Source organism: Haliaeetus albicilla, chromosome 28 (genome assembly GCF_947461875.1).
Source record: "Haliaeetus albicilla chromosome 28, bHalAlb1.1, whole genome shotgun sequence".
NCBI classification, from domain to species: Eukaryota; Metazoa; Chordata; class Aves; order Accipitriformes; family Accipitridae; genus Haliaeetus; species Haliaeetus albicilla.
Window position 1 is genome coordinate 4,080,350 of NC_091510.1, and position 16,370 is coordinate 4,096,719.

The 16,370-nt window shown below is 39.6% G+C and overlaps 1 protein-coding gene across 1 annotated transcript in view; it reads left to right on the forward strand.

Moving 5' to 3' along the window:
• FGD6 (FYVE, RhoGEF and PH domain containing 6) overlaps positions 1 to 16,370 on the forward strand; it is a 74,761-nt gene that overhangs the window by 32,920 nt on the left and 25,471 nt on the right. The window contains exons 6-8 of the mRNA XM_069773648.1: positions 8,222 to 8,373; positions 9,175 to 9,331; positions 10,573 to 10,660. Coding sequence (XP_069629749.1) covers positions 8,222 to 8,373; positions 9,175 to 9,331; positions 10,573 to 10,660 — 397 coding nt within the window. The remainder of the gene's footprint in view (positions 1 to 8,221; positions 8,374 to 9,174; positions 9,332 to 10,572; positions 10,661 to 16,370) is intronic.

Consider the following 16,370-nt stretch of genomic DNA (forward strand, 5'->3'; position numbering starts at 1 on the left):
TTATAAGCCAGCTTGTACCATAGCAACCAAAATAAAATCTTTGGTTAGAATAACTTTTAAAGTAGTGGGAGCAGGCAGGAACAATTTACCTTTAGAAATGGTACATAAAAATACACGTTCTTTAGGTAATATAACAAATTAGCTCTAATGGTGTATCCATCACTGTGGCAGCATATTTTTGGGGCCTGCAATTCTTTGACAGATGCTTGCTTTCTGATAACAGCTGTGATAGTAGTATGTGCAATGTGTTGTCCACAGTAAGGGTTAAGTATTTAATCTATGCTTATGCAGACCAGTCATCTGTTAAACATGCTGTGTTGAAGGTGATAATAAATTAATGAAGAATTTAGCTTTCTCTAGCTCTGTTTTATGTGTTTTCTGTCGACTTCAAAGTGATATGTGTTTGTACCATTTTGTCACTCTAAGTGCAAATGTAGTGATTTTTTTCCTTGGGCAATAGCAGTGGTTATATTGCAAACAGATGCGCTGGTCTATCGTGGTCTCTTGAGAAGCATGTTCTGTGAAACTGGGAACAAAGGCTCTTATAGATGAATGTATACAGTCCTGTAACACGGAGATCTTTCGGGAAACAAAAAACTTACCACACCACTTGCTGATTCCTCTTTTGCCTTCCATTTTAGTAATTGATTTTCTTACTCTGTTCAAGCTTGGTTTTTAAAAGCTGGGTCAGGCCGTTGCGGTCAATATATTATTTATATTCAACGTGGTTTCTAGTATAGAACTGAAGTTTAAATACTTGTTAAAGGAAGAGAGTTGTCCTAATGATTATAGACAAGTTTTAAGCTATATGATTTTTAATTATCATATTTTTCAGGCATCTAACTTACATCTGAAAGGTGTTTTCACTTTTCAGTGTACAAGTTCTTCAGGTAACATGCACAGTACAGGAAGAAAAGGCTGTTGGTGAGGAGGATGCAGGCCAGCAGAGGAAGAATGTGGGAGAGGGAAAATAGTAGGGAGTTTAGGAAGTTTCTGGGATGAACTTAAGGCTGTCCGCACAGTGTAAATGTGCAGTGCCGTAGGATGTGTTTTGCTTTGTTTTAATGCATAACTCGCAACTCTATTCATGACAGTATGCTGGTTTCTAGATGCCAAATAAAAACCATTAGAAATGTTTTTGTTGGCTAAAAATAACAATCGACATGTATTCAGCCTGGTCTAACAGAGAGGGTGTGAGGCTAGGAGTCAAGGGAATACTTTGTCCTCAACTTGGCTGTTGGCCTGCAGTGGGAACCTTGGGACTTGTCAGAGTGGGCACCAGTTTTGAGGCCGTGTGTGTGTGTGTGCATTCTTCATTAAATAAAAATTGCCATACCTGAGACAGGTTGCAGAAACACATTTTTTTTATTTCCACAGGGTGGTATGCCTAAGGATTTGTCTGTGTTCATCACAGACATTATTAAATCTGTTTGTTTAATCATGTATTTCTTATAGATAATATTTAAACATTGATAAAACTATCCTTTTGATTTCACATGCACTGAACCACTTTGGCTTACTAGCTTCAGTGTCAGGATTACTAACTGCCAGTCAAGCAACTTCTGACAGATTTCTGGAATTAAAACTTAGATTCTCCCCATGCTGGGCTGTTTTACCCATAGTAAAGATTTGGCTGGTCAGGGGAGGCTCCGTTACACCTTCTGAACCATCTGTTAGTAGTTTTCTAAAGAGTGAATAGTTGAAATTTAGTGACTAATCCATTAGCAATGATCTGAAATTAATAGTATTCTCCTCAGTCTGTCTTACCAATGCTAGTTAATGCAGCTCATGGCTCTTAGTACAGCCAGAGAACAGGACTGTTGATGTAAGTAAAAGGTTTTTAAGTTGCTACTGCTTAGAGCATTTGAAGTGGAGTCTAAAGCAATTGAGAAGGTGGGAATGTGATTGCAAACTGGTTACAAGTACCAGTGAATTTCTTTTTAGCATTTTCTTCTTTTATATTGATAAAGTTAAGTTAGGTGGAGCAACTCTTCCAAGATGACAGGGTGCCAGGCTATTTGGACACTGTCGCAATTTGTAAGTACACCTGACTGCTTCTGTTGAAGACAGACTACAAAAGTTCTCTAGAAAATGATGAACGCTTCTATAATACGAAATAAGGTGGTCATAACACAGGTAAGGGACTTAACTGGTTTTGCACATTGATGCTCTCTCAAACATACTTGGTGAATGGGATCGCTTGAGGGAGTAATTGGAGATAAGATGTAATCATGAATTCTCTGTATTTCTGTAACTGTTGCAATGTTCTTTTGGAGGACAAGATTCCAGTAAAATGCTGTTAGAAACTCCTGAAAACAAAAGGGCTTAAATCAAACGAGCTCATCTGTATGCATCTTTGTGGGATGGTTCATGCATGGCCTCCGGAGGGTAAACAAGGGTTGAGAAGATGTGAGAAGTGCTGTTTCTTCCCTAAGGGCACTTGCAGAAAAAGAAGGAACAGTGAACTGGATGTAAGACATAAATGATGTAAGAGAAACAAGCTTGTCATCACTGTCTGAGGTGCTCTGTGCCCAAAAAACACCTGGTGTTCCTGGAAAGGGAGTAAGGCAGGATTGGTGCCATTTGTACTACTTTGTTGTGGGATTCTCTGGAAATGGGTTGCTTTGCACAAGTGAGAGGACCTCCTCAGCAGCACCCTGCTGCTGTAAGGGTGAGCTGCCTGGCTTATTTGCTGTCATTCTTTTCTCCATTTTTGTTCGAATTTTGTTCTTTTGCCAAAACCCACCACTCTCTTTGTTCTCTCATTCTTTTTGATTTTGTTTTTGCCCTGTTGCTATGGTATGGGCAGTGAGGCTTCTGGTCCAGCAGAGGAACATGCTTTTTAGGCTGGATCCTTCCACTGCAAGGCTTGGAGTATAACTTTATGCTGTGCAAGCAAAGAAAAGCTTAGGCCTGTGGGCTTTTGCCTGAGCCTTTAGATCTGTGCTTCTGACTTAGACCCCTGTTCTATCCTTATTAGGACTCTGAGAGCACATAGGAGGTTGTCAGGAGGCAACTTTTCTGCAGCCACAAGATCAGCCTCTTATTGGAGAAGGAAGATAAGAGGTCAAGCATCTTTCTTTTTTCTATTCTGTGTCCTTCCAGAGACACTTAGAGTGAGAAATTCTCATTTAATATGTTTCCATTTTCAGAAGACAATTGCAAAATTATATCTATATATATAAAAGCCCCCCCTACATATTTAGTTTTATATATCTAAAAAAACTTAGACTTTTTGTATATTGTAGCCAAATATGAAAAATAATTCATAGTAGATTTGAAAAAAGAATGCAATGTGCATAATGAGAAATTAAATAGCTATGGGTTTTGGGGCAAAGGAAGTCCTGACCTCTGGTCCTGGCTTACAACTGACCTACTGTTTGGCTGTGAAAAATTCTTTCAACCTCCAACTCCTTTTTCTCCAACTGTAAATCTTCAATATTTGAGCAGTCTGAGGTGAATATGGTAAATCTTCAATATTTGACCAGTCTGAGGTGAATATGTTGATAAATTTTTAGTCTATGAAGTGCTTTAGAATTGCTGATTGAGGCATTTGATAATGAATTGCAGCTGTAGTCATCTTATTAAGAAGGCTAATGAAATAGTTTTGGTTTGGAAGGAAACATTGTTCTATGACCCAGCCTATTCCTTGAAATAACATTCTGGGAATACGCCACAGTCAAATCATCGATTATTGTAAAAAATTAACTACCTTATATTGTTAAAGACTTATAAATGATTTTACTACCTGAGAAAAAAAACTTTGGAACTACTTGGCAGCTTTCTAGAAGCAATCATGTACGTTTGAAAAATATCATGATTCACACTTACTCATAGTCTTCATGAACTATCATTGCTACAGTTTAACTTAACAGTTTATGGCTAATAGTCTAACTCTAGTTAAGACTGCCTCTTTAAATAATGTATTTGTGAAATCTGTAGCTGTATTCCTAGCAGTCGTATTTACAGTTTGTCACATATAGCAGCCTGGCTGTTCCCCAGAGCGTGCAACTTCCTCCCCTTCCCTCCTCCCCTTTGTAGGATATGTGTGTGTGTGTGTTCCTTGAAAACTCTCCAAGCGCAAATATATTTTTTTCCTTAAATTAAACTGATATTTGAGCTATCTGCAGGTGTATTTAGCTGGGAGTTATACCTCGGTGGAAGGGATTATGGTTTATTTTTGCTTTGCTGATGGTATGTTCTAGGAGCACAGATCCAAGATGAATATTGGTTGAAGCCTTAGGAGTAAAATACGTGACCACATTTAGATCATGTAGTTCTTTCTCTTCTAGTTAAGTTTACAAGAAGTTTTAATTTCATCCATTTGAAGTTATCTTCATTCAGCTATTAGATACCAGAAGGTGCACTTAACGCAGTCAGCAGCTGAGTGAGGGTTTAGTCTGGTCGCTACTTATTTTGGTTTACAACTAAACTTGTTCCTTTGCTCCTTAGACTGATGCAGGCAGGTTTCTTCGCTGCACACTGGGAATCCTCCCGTGGAAAGAATGGAGAGGGATTGTGAGTCAGGCCCTTTGCAGAGGGGAAGTGCGTGGGCAGATCGCAGATGATTCACAACAGGGTCAGAATTATTTCAGATATCACGGCCCTTTGCTTGTTTAAGGAAGCTGTATTGAAGGAGGGGTGGGAGGAAACAAAAGCAGCAATAGTGGTACCCTCCTCAAATATTGTTTAAAAACTGCACAGCTCTAGGGGGAGTGTATACTAATAGGATAAATAAAATTCCCTAAACATTTTCAATTTGGGAATGTTTTATCAGGCAGTAATTCAGCAACAATATGTACTCAGAAGCCTTTAAAACTGCCTAAACTAGATTTTCATATGGACAAGTACCCAGTGGGATGCTGTCTTAGTCTAGAATAAATTAAGACTGTTTCTGGTTTGGAAAGAATGTGCTTTCCAGGGACAGTGATGAGTGTCATCCTCTTAAAGTAGCTGTGTGAAGACAATTGCCTCTGCCCAAGCAGTAAAAAGTGGTATCAGAAGATTATTTTTGGACCAGAATATAATGTAGAACTAGAAACTGTAACCCAGCATTTCAGAAAGTGTACAATAGCCTCCCCCTATCTGAAAGGAAAAATTATCCTGGAAAGAAGCTGGGATGATTCAGTATAACTTAGCATAATCTTTTTGTTTTCTGTCGTGTAGCATATGAGACTTCTGTCTAGAGTTGCAAGTGGTGTTTTTTCAGTGAAATATGCACATTAATTCCAAAGGATGGCAAGGGCTTTTTAATGAGTAAGACTGTAACATTTGAAAGGCTCATTTTTAATTAGAAGATCTCTCTTTTTAAAATTCACTGTAATGGATTGCTGCATTGCTTAAAACAGAATAATATCTAGGACAACTTAGGTGACTGTCTTTGAACAGAGTGATGAAAGCAGTGCTCTTTAGCAGTGTTATATAGTACTATATGCTAAATACATTTGTTATATGAATCACTTCTTGCAGGTATAGATACCAGAACAATGTATATATTATTTGCAACAGCGATTCTGTTTTTATTTAGCAGTGAATGGATTTAGTTTTTGAAGGATTTAGGTTCTAGTGCGTTAAATTACTATTACTGCAATTTGTAATTTCTAAGTCGTTCGCCTACTTGTATAAAAAGTTGTCCTTATCTGAATTCCTTCCACCCTTTGGAGTGAAATTTCAGGGTTTACTTTTGAAGTTAACATAGTTAACATTTGGTAATTAAACCAGGCCTATTCTATGTTTTGTCCTTTTGGATAAGAAATTACTTTTTTAGGCCAGTGTAAACACTGTTAACTCCAACCTTGTTACATTTGTTTGACTTTTCCTCCCTCCGCTCCTCAAGCATGTGCTCTCTGCCTTAAGTTTATCTCAAGATGAACTTGGCATGACAGTTACTTCACACCCACTGCTGGTTTAAAAATAAATCTTAATATGATTACAGTGACAAATGCATTGTACTGCTTCTGTAGTGAAGACTTGATAATTAAAAAAAGGGGGGGGGGGAGAAAAAACGTTGAAGTTTAGCTCTTTTGTTGTTTAGCAGGCTGGTTTGCATCATTTGAAAGCTTCGCGTTATCTTTTCTTCCCTGCGTTTCCTCTCTGCAGGGCTTCCTCCGTTTACTCAGTTGTGAAGGAGGATGGAGGGGGTGATGAAACAGGTTTTTTTGGTTGTCTGTTTTAATGATAGTGTTTCATGGCGTGATCCAAAGCCTGATGAAGCTGATGGACTTTGGATCAAGCCAAGTCAAAAAACGAAGTCTGTATTTGGAAAACATCCTGCAGACTCTTTGAATGCTATATCTAGAAGTTAAATAAATGCTCTTAACTACAAATGACATTCCTGTCTTATCTACTGGTGCTTAAACCTGGCTCCCTGCTCTCCTTTTATTGTTTGGGCAGGGAAAAGCCTGGGTTGCTAGTTATGGTACAGACAAAACTGCTGTTCTGTTCATTGTGCAAGTAGCCTTATAACATTCAGACAAAATTCTTGTTTCATCCCATGGCAAAGTACATACAGTATATTGTGTGTGATGACAGAATATTATCATAATATGATGATGCATTTTGCATGAAGCTCTCCAGAATGCCTCATTTGAGCTTTTGCCATTGTAATGTCATGTATCATTTCAGTGTTAAGCAATGCCCTAGGGTCAGGAAAACCCATAAGATGCAGCTGGTAGTTAACCTATATGTCACTAGTCTGCACGGAGGATGTAAAACAGAACATTTCCATATGAATAACGCCATCTGTTTTTTAACTCCCTTGCATTTAGTTCTCAGCCTTCTCAGCCTTCCCCTGACACAGCCATTGCCCTGTATCTCCTTTCAGTTTCTTGTCATAACTCTGCCCAGTCACAGCCTTCATGACCCAGAGGGTCACAAAGCAAGAAAGTGTGTCTGGAGCTCAGGCTGCCCAGAGGTGATGTAATGTGGAGAGAGGGCAGGGGAAAGTTGAGGCTTAAGTTTGAGAGACCCTAAATAGTGCCAGATGCTGGACTGATGAGATAACTAGTAAGACCTGTAGTAGTAGACCTGGGGAGGGGGAAAGAGGGGGCTTAATTTTTTTCTTTTTTTTTTCTTCCCAACCCGAGGACCCTACAGATTTTCAAAGGCAGATGTGCACCCCATGCACATTTAAAATGTAACTCATCATTGTACTTAGGAACATGTTGGTCACCTTTTTCAGGATACCTATAGATTGTGAATGTGTTACCAGGTTTCAGCAGACCACAAACTCAAAAAGAGCTATTATGGATTGTCTTTTTTCCACTGTTGCCCAAATTCAAGTGAGACACAGTAATACACTGCACCACCTAATTTGGAATTTCTATTTCGTTAGTTTAGACAGTGTTGTTTATCAAGTCAAATGCTAACTTGATAACATTTTTTGAAAATTGCGTTTGCATGTGATCAGGGAAAACACCTCTTGTAATGGATACTGAGTTTCAGTATAGATACTGACTTGTGTGGGGCCAAGCTTTTAATTCTAAATAGTTTAATGAGGACCAATAAGCCTCAGCTCTGTTCTATTGAAAACTGATTATAGCATAAAAATGCTGTAAGAAGATCCTTCAAGTGGAAGCAGGGTTTTCTTCTTCCTTGTGAACATTTTGAAGGTACCAATGGTTTTCATCATTGTTAACATTTGAAATCTCATGGTTCCCACGTGTTGTTACAACATCTTTTTGTTAGACGTTAATTTTCCTGTATGTAGAAGAGCTGCTACATACAGTAATTTTTTGTGACCCTACATTTTTGTCCAAGAGGCACATCTTCCAAAAGGGCATTTGTAGGTGACTTAAGAAAACTAGTACGACTGTATTTGCTGATATAACTTTTTTGCTTTTTGACCCAAATATTAGCAAAAAGGTACTCAAGGCTGCCAACACCCTTGCAGATAAAAGCTTCCCTCCCTGCCTTAGTTTCCTCATATGTAGTATCAGCACATTCCTTAAGGGCATGTTATAAAAATAATGAACAATTTCTGTATTATGCATACAGGAGCAAGAAAGTAAAGCTCCAGCATCAAACCAAAGGGATTAAGGCAGTCCCAGGGGAGTAAGTTGAAGCTGCAGAGAAACATAACCCTGATGGAACCCGCCTTGCCTTTGGTAATAGGGAGCAGCGCCTGGAATGTCTGTAGAGAGAACGCCATTGTCTGTGTTGGTGCTTTGAAGGCTGTTCGCTCATGGGAAGGGGGGTTTCTGTCCTCTTTGTACTCTGGCAGGATTTCCGGGACGCTGTGGCACATGCCTCTAGGCAGCTTGGAAAGCCAGTGATTGAGGACAGAATCCTGAACCAGATCCTGTACTACCTACCTCAGCTGTACGAACTCAATCGGGACCTCCTGAGGGAACTGGAAGAGCGGTTATCTCACTGGTGACTATCAATAAAAGGATACCACTCCTTTTGATGTTGAAATTTATCTGTGGGGCTTATGTGGCTCCATGTGACCACAGTTTGACTCTTGTTTCTGTTTCATGTGCCTTCTTAAATGACAGAATTGACTTTGAAAGTACAGGAGATCATTTTCCATTTAGATGTATCCAGAAAGGTCCAGAGGTCATGTCAATACATGCTTTTAGCAATCACACTTTTTTATTTAAAATTTCATTTTTAATTGAAAGTTCTGGTCCCTGCATGGGCACGATAAGTGCACTGTTCCCTTAGAGGAAAAGGAGGCTGTCCTGAAGACAGGTTTACATTTTAAAGGTAGTTGAGATTTACTAACCAGACACAGTGCTGATTGACAGCCACAATCCCATTGAAGTCCATTCTCAGTTACACTGCTGGATGTATCTAGATCAGCTACACAAAGGCACCAAAATGGGTAAAGACTGTAATCCCGTGCTTGCTGTTAAGGGATGGAGACTGCCTCTTGAAGTCTGAAGATCTGTCTCCTCAGAAATCCAGCTTGTACTAAAGTCTTCAAACAATTCAAGACCGTTTTAAGCAGACTGTGTATTAAGTGGTTGTCATCTAACACCGAACTAGTGTGTTGAGGTGTGGCTGATAAGGTTTTTCAGAGTAGCTACTGAGATGGATGCCTATCTGCTGAACTGTAAGCTTTTTGTTCAGAACACAAACTAGCACATCTTAATGTGAAAGAGATGTTTTGCTGTAGGATTAAGATGTACAGTCTTTTTAGCTCTTTCTGATTGCTCTATTTTTTGTTTCCAGGCTCGAACATCAAAGAATTGCTGACATATTTGTAAAAAAAGGTCCCTACTTAAAGATGTATTCAACTTACATCAAGGAATTTGATAAAAATGTTGCACTATTAGATGAACAGTGTAAGAAGAATGCAGGTTTTGCTTCGGTCGTCAAAGACTTTGAGGTACTGTAATCTTTTGTAAGATATATCCTATTTTATGGCTTTTCAGCAGTTGTGATCCTCCATAAGGCTTTAGAGACTATCTTCCAATTTGCTGTTTTTGGGGGTTGGGGGTTTTTTTGCTGCAGTCTTGGCTTGAGACTTAGTAGGGTGGAAGTGGAAGGAAGTAAAATCAGACTTTGTGAAGCAACTGGTGATTTTGGCTACCACCGTGAGATACGATAAAGGAACTTGATTTTCAGAAAATGCAGAACTTGCTACAAATTACATCAAAGACACATTAACAAAATCTGTCGCTGCTTTTTATTATTTTGTCTCCTGATCATACTGATTAACTGTCCTATTTTAACCAGGTTGATTTCTCTACCACATCACAGGGCAGTAGCTTGCTCATGGGAATAGTGTTTCATTTCAGTTGGAAACATAAAAAAAGTGAATTTTCTTATCTGCATATTTCTAGAAGTTTCAAACCCAGCACATGAAGCAATCAGATGAAAGCTGATTCATGTCTCTAAGAGCATTGCCAGATTTTTACATAACTCCCTTAAAACAAATCAGAGAAGAGGTGCAAGCTCCCTGAGCACATGATCCACACAAACTGTGAATTTACTTTCTATTACACGGGCTTTCCCGTTGGGTAATCCCTGCTCTGTTTGCTTACGAGTGGTTCGAAAGGCTCCTTGGAGTGGGCAAAGGAAGAGCTTGAGGTAGAGACAGCGGAGACACGAAGGAGATAAGAGGCCTTTTTAAGGACTCGGTGTTTCAGATGCACTTTATTTTGAATGCAAACTCAAGACAGTTAACATTTTTGAAGCATGGATCTTTTAATTCTGTGTTGTCTTTAGAGGTGTGGATTAATTAAAACTTCTACAGGGAGCACTGCTGTCTTCTCTGCCTTTCTGCCTAATGGACTCTGACAGCAATTACAAAGGAGCACGCTGCCCTTGCCACCGGTGTTTCCTTTATTTCTACCTTTCTCACCTCTCCTCCTCCTAAGCAAAAGCACCTGTTTTGAATCCATAGCGTATGAGTGCTTACTGATGTCTTTTAATGCATGATTAATTTTGCATGCAGTCTTCCACATGGAAGTGCTTGCTCTGTAGTGTGGTGTTTAACGCTGTGGTAGTGGCACTTTTTTAAGATAAAGCTTCTCTAATGTAGTCAGTGGTTTAGATAGGTATGTTTTCTTTGCTGGAACCCTTGGCTACCACAGAATCGTTACTCATTTTGGGTGTTTCTTTCAGATGAGCCCCCGCTGTGCTAGTCTGGCCCTCAAGCACTATCTGCTCAAGCCAGTTCAGAGGATTCCCCAGTACAGGCTCCTGCTGACAGGTACAGTCAAGCTCTTTTGCAGGCTTAAGAAGCCAGTCTTCACACGTCCCAGGAAACTTGTTTTCAGGCGGTCGTATCCATCTATAAAGCGTGTTTATCTGACTTCAGATATGTGAAGCTTTTTTTGAGAACATGTCATGGGTTTAGAGGCTTTCTTTGTTAATAGATTGCAATAAGAAACACAAGTGAGATGCTGATATTCCCAGCGCTGTGGCGTGTTCTCTGATGGTATGTTCAGCAGTACTTGGAAAACACGAAAACTGCAGTGGGTTTTGTTTGTTTCTGTGGTAATAGAAGCCCATAATTTCCTTAGAGAGTTGGAATGCTCCTGCTTTGCTTTGGGTTTGGGGTTTTTTTGTTGTTGGGGTTTTTTTTGGGGGGGGGTTGGGTTTTTTTTGTTTTGGGGGGTGGGTTTATGAAGGAAAAAGGTAGCAAGGAAAACTGGAGCCAGGATAAGGAAGTGAAAGTCGTCTGTGCAACTGTGAACTTCTGCAAGTAGCTTCTCCGTTTCTCCCCCACCCAGGTGTTAATCTGTAAAATCCATTCTCTTTTAAAGGCACAACACATGTTTTTAGCGTATGCTTACCAGTAAGTGCGTAAGACTTGTTACAGGGGCACTGTAGGCTGAAGAGCTGGTTTGGGACTAGGTAATCCGGGCTCTACACCCTGCTCTGGCACTGGCATGTCTGAGTGACCTTGAGCAAGTCATCTGCATGATGCAATGCTTTCTTTTCTGTAAAAGGGGGGCAACGATAGAGGCCTCCTTTGTAAAGTATTTTGAGATGTGTTTGTTGTAAGAGGGGGATGGCTCCTGTAAGGATTTGGAAATACTTAAGGCATTGTTTTTGAAAGCCATTGCTTCTTGATGAGCAATTTAAAAATAGCCTCTGTTTATGTAGTAACTGCAAAATAAAATGCTCTGTGACCTTTTTTTTTGGCTCTGTAGCTGCTTGTTGGCATTTCCCCAACAAGTACTTAGACTAGTGATGCTGTGGGAGGTACAGACTTAAGTGTTATACAGCAGTTACCAAGTTATTAACGTTGACTGTTTTCATTTTAATCATCTCATTAAAGTCACAGGTGTGGAAAAAAGGGTGAAAACCCCTTATTAAATGGACTACTTTATAGGGGAAAATCTTGGTGACCCTTAATTGATGAAATCAAACCATAAAACGGCATTTGGGGAGTTTGCTTTATTTTAAAAAGATACTGACTTAGGGCATGGTATAGGCTTGTTATACACTGCGAAATCAGCAGCACTTTGGATAAGTTCAAAGGTTTTAATTAAAAAGGTTGAACAGAGGATCAGGATGGAGTAGATGCCATTGTCAGTATACACAGCAAAGCAAGAGATGCCAGGGATGAATGGCACTGAAACAAAACTCAAATGTTGAATGGGAATTCCTTGTGATCATTAACTGTCATTGCAGCTGGGACAGGCTGTTTTAGACCTGAAAAAACTCATTCTGTGGTGACAGGGGTTGCTGTGGGTGTCCCCAGTCTGCAGACCTTACTGTGGCTGCCCAGCTTTAAATAGGGTTACAAATGCTATTGACAGGAATAGGATTGCAATGCTGGCTGCTGATTTAGAAAAGTAATTTTCTCATGTTCTATGGGAGCAATAAAAGAGGTCAGACTAAGAGTTTAATTATGCTGGGGCTGGGGAGTGTTATTTTGGATCTGTTTCATTTTCAATCTGTTCAAGCTATCATGCATTTCTGTTCTCACTGAGAATCTCACTCTTCCATATCTCTGTGGATGACCCGTCTGCTCTGTTACCTTCCAGCAGCTCTGTGTAATATTGAGCAATCTCCATATAAACTTGTGCTGCAAAACCTTTGGAGGACACACAGAATATTTGGATCTATTGTTGCAGTGGGCGTGATGCAGTGATGCAGCAGCTGCCCAGGCTGAAGACGGGGGATCTGTGGGCAAGGAAGGAGGGGGCAGCGGGTGAGAGCAGAGGAGCAAAAATAATCCGGGAAATGAAGCTGCTAGGCCTGAGTCAGCAGGGATTTCTTCTGATTTAGATGTTCTGTGTCAGTGGGACAGCTTTGTACTGGTAACCTGCTGCTACACGGTCACATCACGAGATTGTTGCTGTGCTTTGAAGTGGAGTTACTTTTGTGCTAACAAAGGCAGGAGCAGGTGGACTCATGAATCAGCCAAGGAGAGACACCGCTCAGCTGTTTAATTATACAGCTTCTGCAGTCCAGCAAGAGAACTTCCACTTCCCCACATGCTGGCCCCCAGCTCTCTACTGCAAATGTTAGATGGGGTTTGGGGGAGGTTAATTAGAGGCCTCTGATTTCCAGTAGAAATGAAGGAGAGGTGATTCTCTTCTCCCAAAAACCTCTGATTTGAGTAGATGACTTGAGACTGTACAACACAAACAGGCACTTCATTGCCACAGGATAAGCCTTTCTCCTCTTTTTCTCAACATAAGGTTTGCCGAGAGAGAGTCTTTTATTATCCGTTACTGGGGTATAGTGAGGGGAAGCTGAGAGGGATGAAAAATCAGCCTTCGAGCATGCTGCTCCTTTGCAGGTTGGAAATAGAGTTGTCAGACTTAAGGCCAATTACGGTTGGAGAACGATTGCTTTAACTTAATTAAATTAGACAACCTGAGACAAAAAGTAGTTAATGAAGCAGAAGAGATTTTTTTATCAGTACAAGAAGTGATAGTCACTGCCCCCCAGCAAAAAGGACGACAGAATTGCTGGCTGCTGTCAGGTAGAAGTAGGGCATAAGGAAATTTTGTTCCTCACAGAAACAGTACTTGTGTGCTTTTGTATTGATTTTTGTTGTGTTTTGGGGTATCCAGCAGAGTTAAGAATTTTAATTTCTAAGTCTGCCTTTCTGAAGGTATGCTTAAGGTCTTCCTAGTCTGAACAGCTAAAGCACATTTCAGAGGGGAAAATTTTTTTGGCAAAGACTGGAGATACCATTCCACCTTAATATTTGACTTCTATTTTTATTTTTTAATATTTTTTTTATTTATAAATATATATATTTATATTTATTTATAAATAAATATTTATTTATTTTTAATATTTTAATATTTATTTTATCTAGGAATATTTTTTGCTAAATTTTTACTGTAATGTTATTCATGTCTGCAAAATCCACTTGTCTATATAGTTTAAGCCAGTACCTCCAGAAAGTTGTTGCAAGCACAGGATTTCCAGTGTGTATTCACAGAAGAGACTAAAAATATCTGTTCTGATGCTTCTCTGAAGCTGAGTTTTAGCTATGAACTGAGGTCCACTTACCAGATATACATAGAGAATAGTAAGATGAAAATTATGTAATTATCACTTTCAGGATTTTACAGTTGCAAGTTTTATTGACTCCTTCAGTTTTGTAATGCAAAAGCTGCCTGCCTTTTTAAATACAGAATTTTAAATGAATGCAGTTATGTTAAAATCTCTAATTCTCCCTCTTCTATTCACTGATGATATGATTTAAAATGCTAGAATATACCCATCCAAAAAATGTTTTTGAGTCATGTAAAGTGTTGTTTTGGGGAACATGTCATAAAAGCACAAATATGCCAAGAACCAGTTCCCATGTTGGGTTTCTGGTTTTAAGTCTCCAGTGCAATTACTTTGGGTATTAAATTGGATGTCTCCGTGTACTAGGGACAGTTTCTTAGAGTGCCAGCAGTACATTTGCAGATGAGTCACTTAGACCCACCTCACCTCTTGTTCCCAGTCCGTAGAGGTGAGTGTGGGGTTGGCAGCATTAAGAAACTGGTATTTCTGTATAAGCTGTAAGGACTCATTCTTTACTGGGAGGTGCCTACAAGGGTCTTTGTGCTGGCCCTGATGAAGATGGAGTCGCAATTGTAAAGCTTTAACTGGTTTGTTTTATGGTGGAACCCCAAGAGTGCTCTGCCTGGGCAGTATGGCACAGCTCCAACTTGAGAGAGCACGCGTCCGTCCCCTCGGCAGGCAGGGCAGGAGGGGGCGGCTGGTGTCCTATGTGTGACAGGTTCCTCCAGGTTAAATCAAGTTAAAAACAACGTGAACTCTTCTCAGTTCCTTTCAAAATACCTCCTGTTGATTTCCGCCCCCCCCCGCCCCCAGCTTCTTACCAGCATAACCCGAGGTGAAGCAAGATGAATTTTGTTTTTAATGGAATATGTGCCCACCTAAATATTGCACTGGAACGTCTGGTACCTACTACAGCACAAGGTCCTGAGGGATGTGAAGGATGCAATATTTATGGAGTTTAGCTTGAGAGGTTTTGGTGCCATGTCAGACGTGTCTTAAAAGATCACACATTGCCCAGCGCCTGCTAATGATCAGACAAAACTTGGAGGAGAGCAGAAAGCTGTGGGTGTTCCTGTGGCCCAGCCAGACCTCCCAGCGCTCCCTCCCTGCTTCCCTGCAGGAGACCCCAGCCAGTTCCTCTTCCTTCACCTCAACCTGCTCTTCATGCTTCTCTCTTGGATCCTTCCTTAGGTCTTTGCCAAAAAATAAAAGTACAGTGCCAAATATTTCTCTTCCTGTAGTTCTGTTTTTCTCAAAGCTTTCATTAACTGTGACAAGATTTCTCACTCTGTAGCATTTCTACTGCAGAAACATGTTTCATAATTCCTTTTTTTTTTTCTTTTGCATAAGGAAAAGATTACAATACACTGAGCAGTCTCTGAGGGGCATGCATGAAGCAAGACATCTTATGAAGGCAGGAACAATTGGCTCCTGATCCTTCTTGAGTAAAAGGATGAATTTGGGTAGGGCAAGCATATGGGAGTTGAATTATTTCACTCCTACATGAAACTTGTACAACCGTGAAGCTAAAATTGAATGCTTGCTAGATCACATATGATTAGTTTTCAGTAGATCTGCCAGAATCTTAACACCTCATTTAAAAGGTAATTATAAATCAGTATTTGTTGATATTACCAATCTAACATGTACATTTCTTTGAAAGTTTCTGGTTTGGTTTCGTTCAATTTTAAGCAGTTCAAAGCTGTAGCTTGTAGGGAATAGATGGTTGACTTTTTACTGAGGGTATATATTAATTTTTGACAGGATATTGTACTTTTTGGTGAATTTGACACTCGACCGGGGAATGGAAACTCAAGGGGGATGTTTTCTTGTATAGTCATACATTTGGAGTTAGTTTTAGCTAAGTAAAATAGATTTTAAAACTACCAAGACTTTAATGGATTGAGGGTGCCATCTCGTGGTTGAGGAACTAAATTTATAATTGAAAACCAAAAATGCCTATTTGAACATGAGGGGGTATGTATAATACTTTTATTACTGAAAAATATTAATCATAATCAGATCTTCTATTATGGGCTACTTTTTTTTCTTAGCTCCTATAGACAAGTTAGGTGCTCAGGCAAATACCTATAATCTTCAAAATTTTTTGCCTTGGCTTAAATGTAAATGATTGCAAGTATGTACTTATTTTTCACTTGCTTGTTTTGGAATAATATATACAATGTATCGTTTGTCTTCGGAGAAAGCCACTGCTTCAATAACCTTCTCTTACCTGAGCAAGATATCATGATATACTTACATTATGGAAATGCTAGTTTTGCTTTTGTTATTACTTTGACATTTAAAAGATTAAGTAGTAGACCTTTGTGGCATAGATCTGCTTGAAAAGCAGGTTTCCAGGAAAAAGGCGGGTTTTACTATTTTCTGGTGCTGTTTATTTCTTTAACAAAACTATCTCTATTTTTTCTTTATAC